This window comes from Manacus candei, unplaced genomic scaffold (assembly GCF_025592945.1).
Source record: "Manacus candei isolate 608988 ecotype Guabito, Panama unplaced genomic scaffold, ASM2559294v1 h1tg000057l, whole genome shotgun sequence".
Taxonomy (NCBI): Eukaryota; Metazoa; Chordata; class Aves; order Passeriformes; family Pipridae; genus Manacus; species Manacus candei.
Window position 1 is genome coordinate 10,590,826 of NW_026138105.1, and position 23,274 is coordinate 10,614,099.

At 44.1% G+C, this 23,274-nt stretch overlaps 1 protein-coding gene across 1 annotated transcript in view; it reads left to right on the top strand.

The window, feature by feature from the left end:
- Nucleotides 1-23,274, top strand: part of NTSR1 (neurotensin receptor 1) — a 56,282-nt gene that overhangs the window by 19,563 nt on the left and 13,445 nt on the right. The window contains exon 2 of the mRNA XM_051803142.1: nt 18,796-18,997. Within this exon, the coding sequence (XP_051659102.1) occupies nt 18,796-18,997 (202 nt within the window). The remainder of the gene's footprint in view (nt 1-18,795; nt 18,998-23,274) is intronic.

The window sequence follows — 23,274 nt, forward strand, 5'->3', positions numbered from 1 at the left end:
CTGGCTTTGGCCGTGGTCCTCTATCCTATCACTCACATGTTGATTATAAACAACAGCTCAGTAGGGAGTTGAGTTTTGGCAACATTTAATTTCTACCTTAAATAAGATCAAGTGATGCCTCTGAGCTGGTAATTCAATACAATCTAAATGGAGGGAATGACTCACTTTGTGAGGCCCTGGCACAGGTTGCCCAGCCCCATCCCTGGAAGTGTTTAAGGTCAGGTTGGGCAGGGCTTGGAGCAACCTGGGACAGGGGAAGGTGTCCCTGCCTATGGCAGAGGGGTTGAAATGAGACACTGTTTAAGGTCCCATCCAGCCCAAACCAATCTGTGATTCTGTGATTCAAACTTTACCTGCAATGCTTTACCTTTACCAGCTCCATTTAACTGCAGTAGACACGAAGGAAGCAGCGTTTGCATCCTTGTGTACACCTATTTTTGAAACCACTTAAAAGACAATCAGAAGGAAATTGTGCCACCACTCTTCTTGCTTTGCCCACGCTGCCACCTCTGCTGAGCCTGGCTTGCCTGAGACACTATGACCCATTGCCACACAAGAGAGCTCAGAGTTCAGGGCAAAATAAGCACTTCTGCTCTTGCACGCTCTGCTTTAGTATCCCTCTTCCTTCTTCAGCACTTTCAGTACCGGTGGAATAATTGAGAACATGGATGTTTTAATTTCCATGACTCAATTTCTGAGTTGGCAACACACAGCAAGTAGAGGAATCACTTCTCCAAGGCACCACAAATTCCTTTAAACAACCATGACCAGGCTAAATTATCTCTGCATCAGTGAAAAGGCAGGTTTTGTCCTGAAATCTAAATGTTGCTTTATTCATTTATAATATTCATGCACTCAGTCTGCCAGCCTGGCTTTTCAGGTCCCCTGTGGATGTTTTTATTGCCTTTAGTCAAGGCAATATTACACAGGAGTTAGATTGAGGTATGGAAAATCAGACTCCCCAGGGTCACTTGAAGGCTTAATTTAAAAATAAACCTTGATAGAAAACAGAGAAAGTCACTGTGAAAATGCTTGGTATGAAGAGGTTTAGGCTAGATCTTGTCATTTGCTGCTTCCATTTATTTACCTGAGAAACAGGAATAATAAAAACTTTCTTGGACCCAGAAGGGAATGGATGGTTTTGCTTAATGAATCACTTAATGTCTTTGTCCATAAAATGATGGATAAATGCATCATACTTCCACCATTTCAGTGCTGTGTATCCTATTCTCTCTCCATGAAAATTCATCGCTGTACCTGAATGCTGAGGGCTAATGAGAATTCTCTGCAGTTAAAGGGTTGAAATTAAAATCTCTTAATTATCAAACTATCTTCCATTAGATGGAATTATTTACGAGAAGATGTCTTTTAGAAGACTCTCAGTTTTTACAGAAGTGGGTGTCTATGCTTAAAATTCATTCCTTGGTTTAAGGGTAGCAAGGGTCACTGTCTTGATTTTTTTATTAGCCTTTTGCAAGTAGAAATGACTTTGAGACAGGAATAGTGATAGTGCTGGTTCTCCATCCCTTATTGTTGAAGGGAGAAAAAAGACTGGAGATATTAATTACATTTGAAAGATATCAGATATAAAAAAAAATTGAAGAAGTCATCAGTCACTGAAATGAGGAGAATATTTCATTTTGAAGCCAATATGCCCTTTATTGAGACTGACGTGTGCAGGTGCTTGCCTGCTGTATTGCTCAGCCTTTGGCTGTGAGGCTCTGAGCCCTCTGCTTGACATATGGACTGATTCTGTCCCTCTTCCCATCCCACACTGACCCACATTCTCACAGTATCTTGGAGAAAAATAGAGTGTCTTTAAAACATTTTGAGGCAGAAATCAGCCACCAGAGAGACTCACATCAGAAATGGCAGGGGCTGGGGCATCTCACCTCTTCTGCTTCTCACCTGGATTCCTGCCAGCAGGTGACCCTCTGCACAGGGAAGGTGAAGGAAGTTTGACACATCACTCCTGGGAGGCTGCCAGAGTCCTGGTGAAGGAACTCAGCTTTCTCCTTGGTCAGGGAAATTGTGTCAAAGACTGGATGAATGGCGGAGCTGGAGAAGAGCAGCAAGGGGACACTTTGCCATCACTGCCAGAGGGGACAAGGATCCTCCTGGAGCCAGGAGCCTCCTGGCTTTAACTGGGGTAGTTGTGAGCAACATGCTTAGGCTGACATGCTGTCAGGGAAGGGTCAGTGAGCTCACAGGGCGAAAGCCAGGAAGCACCAAAAAGGCTCTTTTCCCCCAGTCCCTGGGCATCCTTTCAGCAGGCATCTCGCCCGTGCCAAGCTGGGGTTTGTGCCCACAAGGGACAGCTTTCAGGGCAAGCCAAGCATGTTCTGTTTGTGTAACTGTGAAAGCTGAAATGCTCTGCCTGCCCGAGAAGAGAGACCAGGCACAGCAATGCCAACTTCACGGCACGTGGCAGTGGATTGTGCCGGCAGCTGCCGCCCGCCCGCGGAGCTGCCTCTGCGGCTTGGAGTGCCCTGCCCTGGTTTCCTGCAGAGATGGACGTGGCACATGCCAAAACAAGGGCGGTGCTGCGCGACAGCTTCCACATTAAAGTAGCTTTTTGCCAACAGATGTAGGGAAAAGGATCAAAGGATGATTTCGCTGTCAAATTTTGTTCAGCAGCGTCAAACAGAAGTGTGGTGTGTCGGTTCACTGTTATGCAGCAAAGCCAGATGCTCCCAGTGCTTCGAATGAAAGGTGCTTCGTTTCACTCCTTCAACTTGTTCCGAAACCAGTTTTTAGTAATGAATTAAAAATTTAAAAAAAAAAATATAGACTTAATACTCAATTCTTGGTTATGAATATTTATGGCAATATTGGACTTGCAAATCAAAGGTAATTTAAATGTCAAAACTGGTGTAAAGTCTTTCCTTTGGAGGATAAGTCGGAAAATTAAACTTGATTACAAGCCATAACATTGGGAAATTAGCATCGTAGGGTATCAGTGATAAACACTTCTGTACATCCCCTTTTTAAGTCATATATTTTAAAAAGATGAGAATTAATTTTAATTTAAAAAAAATCCCCTTAATTAACGGTGAGGTAATTAACAGGGGAATCCTGGTTGCATTCATGACACTGCGATTACTTCATCTTGCTAAATCACTTCCTCTTCTGCAAGGAATCTGCCTTCACAACTATTTGGAAAGGAGTGGTTTTAACCTGAGACAGTCTCGTGTCTGGGCAGCCTGCCCCAGGGATAAAAGCAGCATTTTTTTCACTGAAATTCTTGTGCTTCAAAAAGGAAATTATTTCAGTTAACACATGGCAAAGGCCAGTGTAAGTAAGTGCCAGCAACAGCAGCTGCAACTTCTCTGTGAGCAGAGGGTGATGTTACCAGCAGCCAGGCTCAAATCCTTCAACAGGACCATGAGGTGCCTGCAGAGATTTAGCTCCTGATCCCCTGCATTGCAGAAGTCAGGACACTGGATACCTGCTCCAGGTCAGCATTCTCAGCCATCCCTCCATGGATCTTTGTGGTTTTGAGAAAGGCAAATCTGAAAACCAATGCTACTGTTGAGAGCCTGCAAATTGCGCTCCAGGAGTTTGAACTGCCATGGGGAAATGGTTAGAGATTCTTCTAAACCTGCAATCAGAATTTTGATTTCAGGAATAGCAATTCATATCTTTGCAGGCAGCTACAGCTCCCTACAGAATCCAAGGAGTTACTTAATCCTCAAACTTCCCTTATCCATCCCGGTTTTAGCCAATCTGAGATGCTGCCTACAAACAGATGTGTACCCCTACTGTTTGGGGTAAGGTCCAAAGAAATTTATAACAGGAAAGAAACCATTCCACAGGCAAAACATCTTCCTCATGCCAGTCATCTGCTGGCTGGATTATGCCTTAGAGCAAAGCAGGTTACATAAAGTCTGCATTCAGTAATGACTCCTCAGTAGAAACAAATCTGACATTTGGCCTATTAGCCTCATTTGCAGTCTGATCCGATAGCATTTGGTCTCACATGTTCATTTTGCACTTTAATTTGAAAAAAAGAAAATCAATTTTGAGAAATGGGAAAGCATTGAGGAGTTGTCCGTGCCGTGGTTTACAGTAGAGGGCCATGACCTTCTCTGTCTGTTCTACCTTGAGTTCATTTTCTGAGAGACCATGTGGATTTGGGGTTATTGTGCCTTCCAGCTGTCCAGTTAGGCTTTGGACCTGCAGCTTATTAGGACCTGACCTGTTCAATGCAGTGGGGTTTAATTAGCGCACAGAGACACTGTCACCCAGGATGGATGGCTCATATCTGCTTTCCTCTCTGTCTATGCTGGATTTAGGATTTCTCTCTCTGCTGGTCAGTTGAGCCAACATATACTTCCATAATGTCCCCATTATATGTGTATTTATCTGCTGATTTACCTTCCTGTCTCTGTGAGGTGGCAGGTCAGCAGCCTGAAACCAGTAGATCCTCTGAGCTCCTTGGAGATGTCAGATCTCTCTGCAGTCCCTCTGTCTCATCTCCCTGGCAAAATTGCTTTTCTCCAAAAATATGTTCCCCCCCCAAGATGACACCTGTAATTCTACAGTAAGAGCAGCAGAGTGCACAGTATTACTGTAAAAATATTAAATAGGCCCTCTTAAGTAGTCTGAAAGCTTGTGCATGAATTATCCTCCTGGTTTCTCCTCGGGAGTTCATGGCTTTCCATACAATAATGTTTCAAGACCCCAGGTGATGTCTCCACAGCAGCCCTGAGTGCCCATGGTAGCCCTGAGAGTACAGGTAGATCCATGTGGAAGGTGGTATTGGCTGTGGATGGAGATGTCCAGGTGACTTGTGTCTTCCTGGGAACCTCTCACAGCAGCTGCTGTTTTCCCTGGAAGCCCAATTGTAGTGCCAAACTCTCCAGACCAATGTCCACACTCACGTCCCACTGCAGCTCCAGTTCCTGGCTGATTCATCTCTTGTGTCCATCTTGAACAGAGAATGAGCTGTCCCAAAGCTTCAGGCAGGGAAATTGCTCCCTCAAATATAAATGCACAGTTTCATCCAGTTCTTAAGCCTCCTTTGAAAAAAATGACTCTGAGCATCTCTGGCTATCAAGCTTTCATTTGCATCCCTTTCCACATTCATTTGAGCCATTTGTATTTTTTTCTTACAACACAGGAAAAAAAAAAAGGGGGGGAAAAAAGTGACAGACACATCGACTGAGAGTGAATGGGATTTTTTTTCCACCCTCTGGATCAATAGTCTCTACTTTCCTCCTCCAGCTCTTCACATCCTCAGTTCTCCATCTCTCTCTTGCTGTAAATACCCTTTACAACGGATGGACTCAGAAAATGTGCTGAGGAACACGCAGAGCCGTGGATAAACCAACAGACACACTCAGATCACATTGGCTGGGCTAAGAAAGCATCTAAAAATGATGCAGATTATTAAAGGTCCTTCCCAGAATGATAAGCTGTTCAGGATGGAGGCTGTTTCACAGCCAAGAGCTGCTGAGGATGCTGGGGATGCTGGAGCCAGAAGCAGGACCAAGCAGCAGCTACCATCTTGAGTATGAGCCCTGGGATGTCAAGGGGACACCGTTTCCTTCTGACCTCCCTGCCTCCCCCCAAGGACCAGTCTCTGGATTTGAGTGACTGCGATGTGCACAAATTTTCTGCTGGTCTGTTTTTTCAATAACAGCCATGACAAGTACCCTGCAAGTAAAGGACCTCATTTCAGCTGCTCCCAAAGTCAGCAGGAACAGACCTGAAAAAAATACAATGGCATCTCTGGTGATTTAAGTGGAATGAAAAAAGCAAAAGTACCAACACACTCGCATTCGACTGGGAGCACGAGAGGACCAAGTTGCTCTCATTTCACATTGTATTTCTATTTTTTTCCCACTGGCACTCAGTTTAAAATCTGGGGGTTGCAATGTAATTAGTGGGTGACACACAGCTAGTGTGGGATAAAGACAAATCTGCTTTTGTGTTCAATTTATATCTTGCCCAATGCAAGAGTGGGAAAAACACAAGAGGATTCGGCCAGCATAAAGGAGGTGCTCCACGAAATACAAATGTGCTTTCTGAATTCAAAGGTAGAAAAATGCAGGGAAGTGAGTGAGATTTCTCGAGTTTAGTAAGATCACAAAGAACCTGAGACCTTCATGAATAGTCCCTTAATCAGTAAAGTCCCTAAATCATGAATAGTCCCTAAATGAGTAAAAGAAGTCTATAAACAAAATGCACTTCTTGATTTGCCTTGGTCACGAGTGCAACAAAGGGAGATAATTTTAGTCCTTTCTCAAGACACTACCTACATGTTTTCTTGGGAGCTCATCCAATCATCCTGATTAAGAGGTGCATAGTTGGGTCTCTCAGAGCTGTAGGGGAGAGAATCAGGAGAGATGAGCCCATACTCAGCGCTACTTGACATCGCCTGTGTTCGAGAGGTCAGCTACATTTCCAAAGCAGAACATCTTGAAGGAGAGATGCAGATCTCTCCAGCCCACTTCAAAGCCTGATGAGGAGAGGGACAGGTACTGCCTCCTGGGACAGACTGCTATGGAAATAGGGATGTCAAGAGGGTCCTACAGCATTAATTTAATCGAGAGAAAGCTAAAACCTCACACTGCTAAATGTCACCACTGTGCCAAAGCCTTTGTGTCGCTCGGCTGTGAGAGTAGGAGAGGTGCTGGTTGCTGCCTTGGCTGTGGGGCACTATTTTAGACTTCAATTAATTTGTATAAACTGGAAAGAAAAAAAAAAACAACAACCCAGAAGAAAGGAAAAAGACAGAAAATCCACACTGCAACAGCTTAATAAAGCAAACTGGGGAGGAACTGTAGCATTTTCTCTGTAAACTGAGGAATGTTCCACACTTCAGCTTTAAAGTTCAGACCCCCAGAGAGATTGTTAGATTTTAATTGGTACCTTAATCAACATTTATTAGTGCTAACCAAAGCTCCTCATGGATTTAAAATTCAACCCAATTGTCAACTACTAATTACTTTAAGTAGACAAGCTGTTATTTTACCAGCTATATTAATGATACTTTTCAGCATATGCGAAATATTACAAAAAGCTTCAGAAAATTTGATACTGAAATGTATTTCAACAGATTTTATTTTTTTTTTTGTCATGATGTTACTTGTCTTTCAGACATCTATTACCCTCTTCTACCTCCACCTCACCTGGCAGAAATGCAAAACCAGAATTGGGGCCAGTGTATTTTTCAATAGGAGAATGATTTGTTCTTTCCATTTGTTTGGGGTTTTTTTTTAAATTAACTCTCCTTTGAATCCTTGTGCAGTGTGTACCTCATGCATCAGGCTGAAGGCTGCAGTTGCTGGCTGGTTTATAACAAAGTCTCTGTCTTAAATCTTCAGTATCATCCTGGAGATGGAGCTGGTTTATTAATTACCCTGAGCTCTCGCTCTGAGGAGTGTGTGCTCGCCTGTCACCCAGCTGCTGGTTGCACCCTCATTTTTTTCCCCACAAAAAGCCAGAGGGTGGGGGCACTGCAGCTTTGCCCACCCACCCTCTGGCCCCAGGATGGGACCTGGCTCAGACACCAGCAGCAAAAGGGGAGCTCAGAACCCAACTCCTCCATGCTGGTGCTCAGACACTGTGTTGCCACAGTCCATGTGGAAAACCGGAGTCTGACAGGCACCACCTGAGCCAAACAGACCCACATTTTCCTCTGTCATGATCCACCTACCAAGAGAGTGTGGGAAGGAAGAACGCAAGCACCGCTTGATTTAACTGTTTACTGCTCTTCACAGTCATAAATCTTTGCTTATTTTACTCCCATGCTTGTGTCTTTGGCTTTATTTTACTCATGAAACAGACTGTTTTAATTAGGCTCCTGAAAGTGACTGATTTCATATCTATGTAGGCAAAAACCTTCCATTTTGATTACCAGGGGCAAAATGACTCAGTATTGCCAGAACAAGAAAAGCTGGGGGATAACTGACAGTCACCATGGTTTGATTTTTTTTTTTTAATGTTGTCTGTGAGGGAATCCACATATAACAGTCTCATTCATGACAACAACTATCCCCAGCAGGAACCAAAGAATTCTGGATCAAAAAGGACATGTTAGAGAACCAAGGATCTGGGTATTACCTCACAAAATCAGCTGCTGTGATTTGTTTACATGGTGATACAGCCCTCAGACACATGCAGTTCTATGCTCTCCTTAAGGCTGTGGGGGCTGCCCCTCCCACACCCACCCCGGGCTGCAAAACCCACACAGCAGGAGCAGCAGCATCAGATGTGCTGAGCACTTGCAGTTGTGCCCAACAGCACAGCAAAGAGGATGATTTTCTGGGTGGACAAGGACATCATTAGCTACACTCAACAGAAAGCATCAGCCTGCACCATGGGAAGCCCTGAGCCATGGAGACATTTTCTTTGGATGAATGTCCACCACGTGAGCTCCCATGGCTTGTGCAACTCTTGGTGGGAAAGGAGAAACAGAAGAGGACAGATAGAAAATAACTGCAAAATCTGGATCAGGATTACTCAGATGTCAGGACCATTAGGCACTGTATGAACATTTATTAAATTATTTAGAGGGCTGACAAGCAGCAGAACTGGAGAACCCCAAATATATTGTGATAGGAGATGGGCAATATCCCTTTGGCGAAAACAAGTAGGAACCAAAATACCAGCAGATAGTGAGAACTGAAGTCCAACTGCACTGGTAAATTATGTAAAGCTTATTTCCAACCTGTCATTTGAAGCTGAAGTATTATTTCCCCTCCAGTAGAATATAGCTGCTGGGGAGGGTGAGAGGGAAATGGTGACAAAGATCTGCGTGTTCAAAGGGAAAGTCAAGAACATTATTCACTGAGTTTTTGTTCAACCAAAAATATTGCCCTAAATAGTGCAATGGATAACTAGATCTGAGGAGAAAGGCAGAGGCCAGCAAACTGACAGCATACAAATTGACTTTATTCTTTTTTGCAAACAAAATTGGGTAAATTGAATTAATTTACCTTGTAGCTCACTGTACCAATCACAGGAAATGAAGAAGGAAGATTTCCTGAAGGAGGAAAGGGGGAAGATTTGCAGCTTTCAGATTAATGATGACAAGATGGAGGGTCATCACTGCTGCTCTGTCACTTTTTCTATCGCCCTTCACCAGGTACAGGAAGGTGGGAACCAATCTGTGCCAAAATCCTTCAGTTGTATATTCCACTTATCCTTCTTAAATCAGTGGCAGGAGGCCCTAGGTCAGCTGAAGAGAGATGTACAAGTCCCAAAATCATCATCTTCATCAAACATAATCCTAGAGAGAATTTGCATTGTTTTGGTTTTTTTTTTTTTTGTTTGGGATTGGGTTCTTTTGGTTACTGGTTTACTCTTTCATTTTTCTAAATAAACATTTATCCTTCAGTTTTATCAAGTGAAACAGCTGAATATCCATGATATACATGGCATTTCCAGTGCACAGAGGTAAATCTTAAAACTTTCTCATTTGCCCATTCTTCAGCCTGTTTTTTCCAGAATTCCTGAATTTCACAGCTTTTCTTTCTCTTTGGGGTCTGGAATCAGCAGAACCATTCAGGTTTGAGATTGTTGGCCAAATATCAGGAAAGCAGGAATTTTCCTCTTAAGAATAGTTACAATGAAGTAGTTTCTCTGGCATTTAGGGAGGTAATGAGGAGGTCTGAGGTCCCTGGGGATTTCGATACTTAGGTATTACCCTTGTGTACAGTTGGGAACAATAAGCTTTATATAAATCACTTATGGATGAATCATACCTTTTGCTATTACTTGTGATAAATCTGAAAATACTTTAGGCCACAGGATTGTAACTATGAATAGAGTTGAGCTTAAATGATCCTTCAGGTATCCAGTCAAACTCAGGAATGACACCATTATTCAGTGCTCTGACATCTTTGCCAACCCATCATGAGCAAGACGCCCATTTGAGTTGTTCTGCATCAGATGTTGTTTTTTATGTACAAATGTTTTCTCCAAAGAGGGAAGTTTATGAATGGGAAAGCTGGTGGAATGTTTTTGCCATAGATATGATGGATTTTTTTTTGTCTGTGTGCAATTTATTTCCATCTGTTCTGTATCTGACTAACTCCTGTGGAGTATGTGATTAACTCAACTTCTCGAGATCATTAGCTGCTCTGCATTTCCATTGTAGCTCATCAGCGTGGGACCACACACAGGCTTGAAAATGTTACACGTTGGTTACTCTCAATAGCCTAATCCACACTGCCTGGTTATTCTCTGTGTGGTGACCGTGGATCTAAAGAGAGAAGCCAGGAATGCAGCAGGCACAAAATGCTAATGAAAACAGACTTTAAGCAGATCCTCATTCTGATCTCAATGCTGGAGCTAAATTAAGCCCTTTGGAAGAGTTCATGGCTGGTGTTATCCAGTTGGAGACAGATCCAGAGGCATCCAGCCAGCACAGAGAGAGGAGAGGACCACTGCACTGCCCATTGCCACTTTGTACTGAGTGAGTCCTGCTTTCTACCAGGTTGCAGGTACTTGCACCTTGCAGATCTCCGAGTACAGCACAGACTGCAAACAGTGCATGCTGTCACCCTGAGCCTTGTAGTAACATGCATTTTCTTCTGATATAAATATCTACCAATACAAAACCAGAAACACCTTCAGAGCATCAAGCAGCCAGAGCTCAAGTACAAGTCTTTTGCATTATCCTCTGTGTTGTCTTTTAAGGGGTTTTCCCATAGTAAGTAAGGCCAGCAAATGGATGTGTCAGTAACAGATGCTCACATGTCCTTGCCATGCAATTAATTGAGCTCCAGTCTCATTGACATTAATGGTTGCAGGGCAGCAGCATCATGGGGACAGGAACTAGACCAGTGACTTGGGATCATCCATCAGCTCCATCTGATAATTTATCTTCACGCTTGTCTGCTCTCTTTCTTCACCTAAGCAATGGTACCTGCAGTCCCTCATTCCCAGACCCCATCCAAAGTCAGAATAAAAATGGGACTCCTGCAGAGGTCTGAAATACAGAGATTTGGCTGATTCCAGCTCCTGTGGCTGAGGTCAGGAAAACCCACTGAGTTATTTAATCAGTGATGGATTGGGCAGGATGCACCTGTATTCCAGGCTTTTCTTGGTTTTTTTTTCCCCCCAAATGACACCCATTTGGTGTCCTGCTTGTGCTGATGTTTGGATCAGGCTCACACACACATCACTGCCCCAGCTCCCTGAGGTTGAGCTGCTTGTGACTGCCATCCATCCCCCTGCCCCCACACAGCTTTGCCTGTGGGTGCCCTGGCTTCAAGCTTTGCCTCCGTGACTCATAGCTGATCACACACTTCGGCTGTGTGACCTCTGTGACTGACAACAACATCTCACATCATCGTAACCTTTCTTTGAAATGTTTGGGTTTGATATTCAACGCTTTTGAAAAGGTCTCCCTGAGGCAGAGGGAAGGTGCTCCTCAGTCTCTCTGAGCACCCACAGCTCCTGGAGTTGAACAGGGGAGGTATTTGGGATGAGATTAGAGTAATTCACACAACCTCATTCTGTTCCCTTGGAGAAGATGTACAGAATGTGTACTCACCTCTAGCTGGATAGAAGAGGTACAGGGTATACCGTGAGACAACATTCAGGGGGGTTTGCAGCCGTTTCTCAGGGTGCTTTAAAGAGAAAAATATTTGTTGGGTTTTGGTATCCTGTCTTTGATTATCCACTGAGCTAATAACGGGATATAATATCCTATCACCTGGATCTACACAGATATTTGCATACTGCCCCTGATTACGAGGCAATGGGAAGGTCACTTCACCCAGCTGATGACAGTCCTTCTGTGTGTCAGGGCAGTGGGGTTTGTGTCACACTGTCTGGTGCTGTGAGGGCATCCTGCTGGATTGTAGGATTCAACCACACCTCATGCAACTGCCAAGTGAGGGCATCTAGTGCCACCCATCCACGTCACCAGCCTCTCTCCAAGGGTGACAGCTGTGTCACACCGTATCACACTGTCAGGGCTGTTGGAGATTGCAGCCACCAGAAATAAAACGTGACAGGCAAACCTGCCTGAGTTAAAACTGGCAACGAGGAAAGGTCAAGCTCCTGTTCAAACACACTGTTAGAGCTCCAGATCCACACACAGGCTTTGGCACTTGGCCCTGTTCCTATTTATCCAGGATCTGTGCTCCCATACAAGGATGCACTTAATCAAGCTAAAGATTGGCACTGATACCCTGCAGTACAGGTCCCCTCAAAAATTTCCAGAAGAGCTGAATTCCCTTGTGGGCTGCAGTTTTCCAGCTTCCACATTTTTCCCTGTAACAGTTACTGGCTCCAAAATCAATGGTTATTTTCTTCCATCACTCACAAACCTCTCCTGCCCCATTGGATCTAAGGAATGGTATTTACCTGATAACCACGAGATACTTGACACAGAAATCTGGAGAGCTGTGCAAAAATAGGGTTTAATTAGATGGTAATTTATGTAGTGGGGGGGGGAAAAAGCCTTTGGATTTTTCATCAGACACACCCTGTGGACGTCAAACGCGAGTGCCTTTGCCAAATGCCCCCTTTGCCATCCCAACATGATGCACCTTCCCCTTTCCTGCTTTGTCTTCTGCAGATTGCTGTATCCTGGAATGCAGTACTGTGCTTATTAACAATTGAAATTATCCACTGGGTGGTTAAAAAAATGCTAATTCTGGCTACTGAGTGCGATAACCAGTAATTTTGTAAAGTACATTTAGTCAAATAAGATTTTTTGGCAGCCAAATGTTGTTGTAGCAGAATGTGCTTTCCTGATTGACATATGCTAACAATACTGCCTCCCCATTTGGGGGGGGGGGATAATTTACTTTCCATTTCCATTGGAAATGAGGTGAAACAGAATGTGGTAGATTGTTAAAATGCAGCTCTGTGGTTTAATAGATTTGCTCAAAACCACGAATCAAACATTGCGCTGCACCCTCAGTCATCTCCGTCATCACTTCCAGGAAACCAGCAAGGACACACCTCCTCCTGAGATAGTTTTCTGCTCCTTTGGGGCATTTCTCCAAGAGCATCTGCACTGAGAATCCTCCCCAGCAGAACATGGAAAGGCTGCAACCATCTCACAACATTCCCCAGGTGTGTCACAGGGAAATGAAGTATGAGAGAAGCTTAGTCAGACCAGGTGAGGTTTTACCAGCTCTCCATCATCCACACTTTTCTCCATTTTAATTGCCCTTCCTACAACTCTGAAGAGGAAGGGAGAAAAAATTGCTCTGAGCATCCCAGCTCACTACTAGAAGGGGCCTTGTCTCCAGAGAGGTTGCAGTGACAGAGACCAAGGAGTCGGCTCTGCTGTCACCTCATTTATCAGGCAACAAGGGAACAACTCTCATCTCTGCCACAAAACCTAGGGTTAAAATTATCCCTAAATCTTAGCTGCCCCTGATGTCCACTCCAGAGGCCTTGCTCCTGCTGGCAGGGCATCCAGGCTGCTGCTCCATGGGAACTGTGCTGCTGCTGTGACTGGGTCTAGGGGATTTTTTTTACCTATTTAGAAAAAAGGCACGAGGGAAAACACAAGACACATTTTCAAAAATCTTTTATGAATCTCGATAATGGAACATTTTCTCATCAAATTTTTTTCAATTAAATTATCATGAGTAGTTCTCTTTCTTGGCTGTTTTTATCACAAATACTTCCAGTGTTGAATTTGCTACTCTGTCTCCAGAAGAGCCTTTAGCCTAACTTTTTACTTTTAACCACTTAAGTGCTTCAAGGCCTCACTCATCAGCCTCTCCAAAACCATGTGCTGATGGACCATGGGAACAGTCAGCTGTAGGTGGCTCAGGTGATGGAGTTTTGCTGGGAGCAAAGGTTGTCCATAAATGCCTGTAACAGGTGTAATATTTGTAAATTTTCCCCTCCTCCTCTTCAGATACATCTAAGACAAAAGTCTGGGCTTGTAGGAGGGATGGAAAAACCTCTTCTTCCAAAGTGGTCTTCGAGTCTGTGTTTCTCCAAAAGTCAGCTTGGAGCACAAAAGAATAAATCTCCACTAAATTTCTGATTTACTGGACTTGTTTAAGCCCTCTGGGGAGTCCCTGTGAGAAGTTCTGTGCTCACTGTCTCCATCACGGTTGGAGTGAGCTGATGGCTACTTTCAGTGGTAACCCAGGGAAACCACACAGTCAAATAATTTGAGGGACAGCTTGACTAAAGTGAATCACGTCAGCATGAAGCTTGGCAGAGCCAGGGGAGCAGTTTTCTGTACATAAGATTTAGGAAGACTCGCAAACCTGAGAACTGAGTTCTGCTTTTGGGTCCCTTGGTTTTTCTGGTCCCTTCCCCCGTGTCTCTCCTACGTTCCTGTTTGAATGGAAGATGAAAACTCACATCTTGCTGAATTCTCTAGTCTCGTGCAATGTCTGATTTTTTTGAGTTGACTATGAGGCTGATAGCTGCAAGTTTTCCCTTCCAGGAGTTTGACTTAATTTCCATAAATTTCCATTTCCCATGAGCTTATGAAGCCCCATACCCAGCTCTGCTCTGTCTCCTGTGTCCTGAAAAACCCTGCATAATTTTAATGATTCATATTTCATTTTAAAATCACCTTTGGCAATAGAGGGCTAAGAGAAAGCTGGTACTAATAGTGCATCATTAGAGAGCCAGGAAGGCTCCGTGCCTGGGTAGGGCAGGACCCCCACGGCCACTAAGATAGGGCAGCTGGAGAAAAATTATTCAGGTCTCTGACTGTCACTGCTCAGGCAGTGCTGGAAGGGAAGGTTGCTGTTCTGTATGAGATAAAACACAATTTGGTCCTGAGGACTAATCCCATCCCACAGATGCTGCCAGACTGGTGCTTGAACGGTATTTAGGATTGCACTGATTACAGGAGTGATAGCAGCATGGAAGTGGGTTAGTGTTTCATTCTGTCCTGCCAGTGGCAAACATTGTAGTATTGGATTTTCTTCTTTATTTTTTTTAATGAGGATTTAGCACTCAGTCATGGGGTTTGCAGTGTTGGGGTTTTTTTTTTTAGACTAGAGAGCAGCCAGTGCTAAGCCTTCACATGCACAGCTTTGGGCTTCTGCACTGAGCTCATTCTGCACAGCCATGCCCATCATGGTGCTGGGCAGAGACCATGGGACTGGTGGGTTCACACTGATGCAAACACATCAGTTTGGAGGGGGAGCAGAATCAGACTGAACTGTGCTTGGATAGGGCAAAGACGAGGCCAGACCCCTCTCTACCTGTGCATCCAAACAACCCTGAACACAGAATTAGTGTAGATCCAGCATCACACAGACTGTCCTTTCCATGGCGAGCCAACCTAAAGCCTGAGACTTTCAGGTCAAACATGAGCCTGCACACTGCCTAAATCCTCCTTCCTGGGGCCAAAGTGATCTGTAATCATCCGTAAGGACCCAAAGGCTCCCATGGGTGTTCACTGACAGCTGTGGCCACCTTAGTCCACTGATGTTAGGAGACACTGTAAAAAATCCCATTAAACACCTCCACAAGTCTTCCTGCTCCCGAGCTTTTGCAAATGTAGTCCTGAGATCCCAGACCAGCTTCTCTTGAGCAAGTGGGAAATTTTCCCCTGACTTTGAAGAGTTGTTTGAGGTACCAGCTCCAGCAGTGTGCAAAGTCACCTAAAATGAAGTGTTGCTGCATTGATGTGCACAGTGTGCTGGGGTCTGGGCTCATGCAGCCCAGCAAGCAGCTCAGCAGAAAAACATGAAATACAAGGGGTTTGCAGGAGCAGAATTGGCTTTTCTAGTCTTTATGGCCCTCAGGAGTTTGTGTTTGTAAATAATTCTTTCAACAAATTAAAGCATTCTGCTACTGGGGAAAATATTGATTTTTTTTTTTTTTAACTATATGAGAGTTTTGGTACAAATCAAGACAGGGTAAAAATCTTTAAATATAGTCTTTGATAGAAAGTATGCAATATTCACACTTTTACTGTAACAATTCATAAGAGGGAAAGTCAATGCTATTCTAGACAACTTCCCAAGCTCCTTAAAGATTTCTCAGTGCAATTATGGAATGAATCAAGGCTTTCAAGAAAGCTCAGGAAAGACTTTCTGAGTTCTGCAAAATTATATTAAGCAAGACTAATTTATAGCTAGGGTAAAGTTTTTTGAATGAAAACCAATAAACTCTGAGTCTTGTGTAACAAAGCAAAGCATTTACAGAGTTAAGTGCTGCATTTTGCTGATGTGCAAACATTGCTCAGCAGTGAGAAAGAAAGGCATTTGGCAGCTGAAGCCACAGAAATAAGAATGAGAACTGCAGGGCTCATTTCTTAGTCTGACCTGGTAAGTCTGAGCAAGTTATTTTACCCCTGTGTGCACCAGCTCATCCCAGCTGCATCATGAAGGTTAAGTTAACCAAGAAGGTTCTTCACAAACACAAATTACTCTCTTATTTTGTACCAGCTGAGAAGTTGGTCCTTACTGCTTAATGATCTGTCTTAGCCTGTGGACAGGACTCCAGAAGATAACTCTTCATTATAGGAAGGAGGCTGTGAGATCTTTTGGAAGCTTAGAAAACTGCTTTATATTTAACAAAAGAGGTCATTAACAGCTTGTAATAGTGGGGTGTATCTGGGAATTCACTCAGTCCAGAGGAGCTCTATTGTTAGAGGAGAGAAGATGTTCTCACCATGTGGGTTGCCAGAGACAAAACCCAGCTGGTACTTTTGCTTAACACATCGAGATCCAAAGCACAAAGCTGTAGGGACACTTCATCCGTCTAAAGAAAACTTTGGCAACAACAACACAGCCTGTCTCCACCTAAAGAGGAGTGGCACCTTCAAATTTATGGACAGAGAAACTGAAATGCTTCTGATTGCCAGTGCACCTGCTCCCATATGCTTATGTGCTTCTTCTTTCTTTCACAGATCCCCTGTAGCATCTTGGGGCTGTGGGTGGATTGTTTCTGTTCACCTCTGGCATTTCTGAATCCCTCCAGAGCAAAGAGAGCACAAATCTGCACTAGACACTGGGTATACAGCAAATCTTGTCCACTCTGGAGATGGGCCAGCAGGGGTGGGTGGGTGGAGAGGGGTTGTCTCCATCCGAGCAGATGGAGCACTAGTCTGTAGATGAGGTTTTGCAGTCTGAGGAGGGTTCATGGTGTTGGCTTGCAGTGCAGGGTTGCTTCTGTGGTTTAGATCACTGAGGTGCAAGATAAGTGGCTTGGGGAAGAAGTCAGAATGCTCTGGAACCCTACCACCAGGCAAATTCCCTCTTGAGTTTGGTAGTTTTATCTTTCTGTCATTTTATCACTTTTAATACAATTGCTTTGACAGCAATTTGCAGCACAGTTTTATTCTCGCCAATATTTTGAAATTTCAAATATTTAAAGGGCTTTTGATTTGTCCCACACTCATCTGAGTGATGTGTTAAGTCTCCTTCTGAGCTGTACAGCAGAGAGGATGAGCCCCTGGGATCAGCAGAGCAGCTCACCATCCCACCATGGCAGCTTTGCCACAGATGTGTAGGCAAATCCTACACATGCCTGTATTTCCCTGGGCTGCCATTTGTCAAGGCCAGTTCCACTGAGGTTTCTAGACAGCCCAAAAGGCCCTCACAAAGCTTTCCTGCATTTGACATGAACAGTGACTTCTACTTGATTCAATCACTGTTTAATTTGATCCTCCATTTAATTTTATCAAAACCGTAGTAATCAAATAATTTGTACTAAAACCATTACAACTTCCACTTGTTTATTCTGATCAATTTTAATCCTCTAAGGAACAAGGTTTATTGGATAACTTAGTTACGAGATAACAAAATGCTGTCATTAAATCTACAAGGAAAGGACAGAACACAAAAAAAATGAAAGTTAAGAAGATCACAAGGAGTGCTCATAATGCAGCAAAAAAGACAATAACACACTGTTATTTAGAAGTCATGCTACACATGATGAAAGCTAAGCAGCATCCTGCTGTTTGTGAGATGGGAAGATCAATGGCATGTTTCAGTTGAGACATTTCAGGCAATGAACTGTGCTGAAAAGGGAAAAGAATGTAATTGTATGTGAATGAATTTGCCTTTTTTGAGTGTTGACCCACATGAAAGAACATGCGTCAGTGATGTTTGAGTTTTCCCTCTGCACAATAAACCCTCAAAAGCCAAAACCAGCTGAGTAAGAGGAAGGGAAAGATTTCCACTGCAGGCTGTTCCTCCATTGCTTTGAGAAATTAAAACACTAGAACCATAGAATCACAGAATCAGCTGGGTTGGAAAAGACCTCTGAGATCATCAAGTCCAACCCTTGATCCAACCCCGCTGTGGTTCCCAGACCATGGCACTGATGCCACATCCAGTCTTACTTGAAACACCTCCAGGGCTGGTGAATTCACCACCTCCCTGAGCAGCCCATTCCAATGTCTGATTACTCTCTTTGTAAATAATTTCTTCCTGATATCCAACCTAAACTTGCCCTGTCAGAGCTTAAGATCGTGCCCTCTTGTTCTACTGCTGGTTCCTGGGAGAAGAGGCTGACCCTCACCTGGCTACACCCTCCTGCCAGGGAGTTGTAGAGAGTGATGAGGTCTCCCCTGAGCCTCCTCTTCTCCAGGCTAAACAACCCCAGCTCCCTCAGCCTCTCCTCATAGGACTTGTACTCGAGTCCTTTCACCAGCCTTGTTGCTCTTCTCTGGACCTGCTCCAGCCCCTCAATGTCCTTCCTGAACTGAGGGCCCCAGAACTGGACATGGCACTCAAGGTGTGGCCTCACCTGCACTGAGTACAGGGGAAGAATCACTTCCCTGGTCCCGCTGGCCACACTGTTCCTGATCCAGGCCAGGAACTGATACCACCTCCTGTCCCGCTGATCCTTCTCATCCCCTGACAGTGCCGCGTCTCTCCCCTGCAGGTCAACACCTTCATCTCCTTCGTGTTCCCCATGGTCGTCATCTCCGTGCTCAACACCGTCATCGCCAACCAGCTCATTGTCATGTTCAAGCAGGCGGCCCAGGAGAACCAGGTGTGCACCATCGGCGGGCAGCAGACGATGCTCAGCATGTCCATGGAGCCCAGCCGCGTGCAGGCCTTGAAACACGGCGTGAGGGTCCTGCGTAAGTACGGGCTCCTTTGGGCGAGGGGCTGGGCCAGGGGGGTCTGAGCGAGTGTGATTCGGACAGGAACAAGCTGAAATCGGTGAATGCTTTCCCTCAAAACGTCCCTTTCTTTTTGCCTTCGCTTCTTGATAAGCAAAGGCAAAGAACAGACCTGTTCGCGTGCAGAGACTCTCTGAAAAAGCAAACCCAGCATTTTAATGATCTGGTCAATAGCAACTTAAGCCTTGCATGTAATCACTTCACTCCTGTTGTTTTTCTGCAGAGCTTTGGTTCAGGCAGAGCTTAAATAAAAGATTCTGCACTCAGGAATTGAGCTGTTTTGCAAAATACTAGACAGCTCAACTAAATAAGCTGAGGAAAAGACCAAAGAATCTGGTAGCTTAAACTTATAGATGATAAAGCAAAAGCTGTTCTAAAGTAGTACCCAAAATAGCTAACAAAGTATGTCTGTACTGGTTTTAAATATTATATGGTGAGAGTTTGTTAGCAGAAAGCTTTCTGGCTGGTGTTTAGAATGGTTTGGTTTGGAAGGGATCATAAAAATCACTTAGTTCCAAACCACCTGCCATGGGCAGGGACACCTTCCACTTAGACCAGATTGCTCAGAGCCCCATCTAACCTGGCCTTGAACACTTCCAGGGGTGGGGCATCTTGGTAGCTGAAGTGCTTTGCCCAGGGCCATATTTCCTACAAGGAGAGAAATCCCTAGAGAAGGCAACAAGAACCTTCATGAGATTTTTCCAGCAGTTTTTCACAAGGGATGCAGCCCATACAGCGCTTTATGCCCATACCATAGATGAGCCACCACATGCATCCCAGCTTCAAACACTGCACTGGGAAACACCTACTGAGAAAAGGGATCATTAAATTCCCCATAATTATCTTGTTGGACCGTGTTTATTTACTGTCTCTGCACCTCAGTGAACTGTTATCCACAGGGGGTTGAGGAGGGAGCCTTGCTTTGGCTCAGAGCCTGCAAGAACTCAACTCCATGCTATCCTTTTCTGTTTCTTAACACTTCTGCCTGCTGCCATTAAGTGAGAAGCTGCCTTTTCTCACTTTGCTACAACACCTCACACCTCTCTCTCCTTTTAGCATTGTATACTCTTTGATCATCAAGAAGAGAGAGCTCTTCATGAATAATAAGAGAGAAGCCTAAACTTACACCTGGCATTGCTTGGCAGTGGTGGAAGTGCATCCCTTGCCCACAGGTCCACGTCTCCTCCAAGGCACTGAAAAACAGCTCTTCTCTTTCTGATCAATGAGTGTAATTTTCTTTTTCCTCTTCTTCTTCTTCAGACAAATTTTTGCTTTTGTTGTGTACTGCAAAAGCTGAGAACAGGTGGCAAAAGTGAGAAACCTGAAATGGTGCAAAAGGTTGTACCATGGGGCCCCCAGGCAGTGATGCCCAGATATTCCATGCATCTTTGCATCTCTGCAGGGCCAGCCTGGCAGCAGGATTGAGCTCCCCTCCCTGCTAGGAAGACAATGAGAGGGTGCTGCTTGTTGCTTTTCTGTGCTGAGGAAGATCCAGCAGATGAAAAAACCCTTGCTCAGTTTTGTCTGTGATTCATTCCACTCTGCAGAAAGGCTTTTTTTATCCAAATGTGAGTGAAATCCTGCTGCATCTCATTCTTCAGATGCACTTGATTACTGGAGGTGCTTGATTCACATTTACTTTTGTCATCCCTTCCTCATGACTTTTTTTTTTTTAATAACCCAGGCTTGTGAGCTGTCAGAAAAGTAGCAAAAAATACACAAGGATGCTCATGATTTATCCAGGCATCCATGGCAGCCAAAGCCATGTACAGGATCTAGGCTGATTTATGGAAGAGGATGGGAAAAGAAAAATGACGCTTGTCCCCACTATTAAAACTGTTGGCACGAAATCAGAGCTTCACGGGGGTCAAAGTATTTTCCATTTCCAAAAGTGAACTTTGGCTTGAAGAACAAAGAGGCTGACTTTGGGTTAATGTGAAATGTTTCCGAATTTGTAAAACTAGTGCTTAAAAAAGAAATTTTTGCAGCTCATGGTGTGCAGAGCTGTTGGATGAGATCAGAGCAGAAAAAAACTTCCTTGCTCCAAACATACTGAGAGTAGGTATTTGTTTACACTGAAACAGGACCTGAAGGTGATCAGGCTAACAGCTTCATTCGAAACATCCACAACATCATTGTCCTCCTCTTTGGTAGCATTTCTGTATTTTCTTGGCTCTTTCTGACTTTAATCATCTATAAAATAATGAGGGTGATCGGGATCAGGGTGAGGATGAGAGTGGTCATGTGTCAGCCCTGTTGCCTGGAAGCCACCTCATTAATTCAGTAAGTATGTGATTCCTGATTGTAATTCCCTCTCTGCTGTCAGTGTTCATCAGGTGTGAGGATCCAAATTCAGTGAGTTGCAGGCACTGGCAGCTTCCCAGCTCTTTTATGGAGATAACAGGGCAGCCAGTTCTGCTGTTAAAAATACCTCACACCAAGAGATTTCACACTTTCCTTCCTCCATCCAATTCCTTCCATTTCTCCAGCTATAAACCACCTCCAATTTGTATTATTATTCCTTGGCTATATTACAGTCCTGGGATGCTGAGTGTCTCAGAGCTGTGTGATGCTTCACAGAAAGTTGAATATTCTCTGTTTGCGTAGCCTGATATGCCAATAATTTGATAAAATTCTAAATAATTCTTAAACACTCACAGGCACACACCCACAACAGAGCAATCATAGAATCACAGAATGGTTTGGGTTGGAAGGGACCTTAAAGACCATCTTATTACAATACCCTGCTACGGGCAGGGACGCCTTCCATTAGACCAAGTTGCTCAGGGCCCCATCCAATCTGGCTTTGAACACTTCCAAGGATGGGGCATCCACAGCTTCTCCAGGCAACCTGTGCCAGGGCCTCACCACCCTCACAGGGAAGAATTTCTTCTGGTCTAACCCTTTCCTCTTCCAGTTTGAAGCCATTCCCCCTTGTCCTGTCACTCCATGCCCTTGTCCAAAATTCTTCTCCAGCCTTCTCAGAGCCCCTTCAGGTACTGGAAGGCTACAAAAAGGTCTTCCTGAAGCCTTCTCTTCTCCAGGCAGAACAACCCCTATTTTCTTAGCTGTTCCTTACAGTAGAGGAATTCCATCCAACAAGCAGCCTTTAGTGGATAAAACCTCATTTACTCTCTCAGGCCATTGCATTCCACATGAAGACATAGAAAGCCATATAAACCTTCTGCACCTTATCACATTCCAAACAGCTGCTCAAAAATCAAGGTGTATTTGAGGTTGGCTCAGGATGGAAGTGCTGTTCAGCCAAAGTATCTTCTTGAAAGGGGTCAGTTTTATGACATGGATTTATATCCCCACCAACACACCTGCCTGGAGCCCGTTCTCCTCCCAGCAGCCCTCAGCACCTCCCAGGTGCCTGTCAGATCAGTTCCCACATGGATGGAGGGAAGGAGTTATTGAATGGCACAGCTGAGCTCTGATAACGACGTTGAGACAAATTGATGGACATGAAGGGGAGGCTTTACATGTCCCTGGATGGACACTGGCTAAGCCTATTAAAATGTAATCAGTTCCAGGTAACATTTGCTCTGTTACAGAAGCTGCTTAGTGAAAGCAATTATAAAGCACTTAGAGGTTTAACCAATTAAAAGAATATCCTTCAGTCTCCCACAGCTGGCTGGGTGATGCCTCAGTAAAATGCTTTTCAGCAGATGAAGTCAAACCACGTTTTTTTACTGAACATCTATGAATTTTTAAATGATGATTTTGGGGTCTCTGCATCTCTTCAAGTAATACAAGACAAAGGCCAAGAATTAATGATGTATCCATGTATTTCATTAATTTGTGCATTAATAATTCCCCTTCTGAGCAAATACTTTGAAGAATTCATTCCTTTCTCCTCACTGATGCTGCAAGTCTGAGTTATCCATTTCAGAAGAATATTACCATGAGATTTAGTATAAGCATCCTACAAACAGGAATAGTAAATAGCTCATACTTTGCAGCCACAATACACAGAACACCACCAGTCTAAAAATCCTCAAATAGATGTGTTTCATAATTCCTATATTCTAAGGGAAACAAATTTATTTGTTCATGAATAATATCTTTTGCAAGAAAGGAACAAAATTCACGGTAGTTTGTATCTCTAATAAAAGATCTGAGCAACTCCAAGTGGAGTTCAGCAAAACCCCCGTGGCATTAAGCATGAGTGGAAGCTGAGTTTTACAGCTGAAGCGTCACACTAAAATTTGGGAGGATAAATTACCTATTTA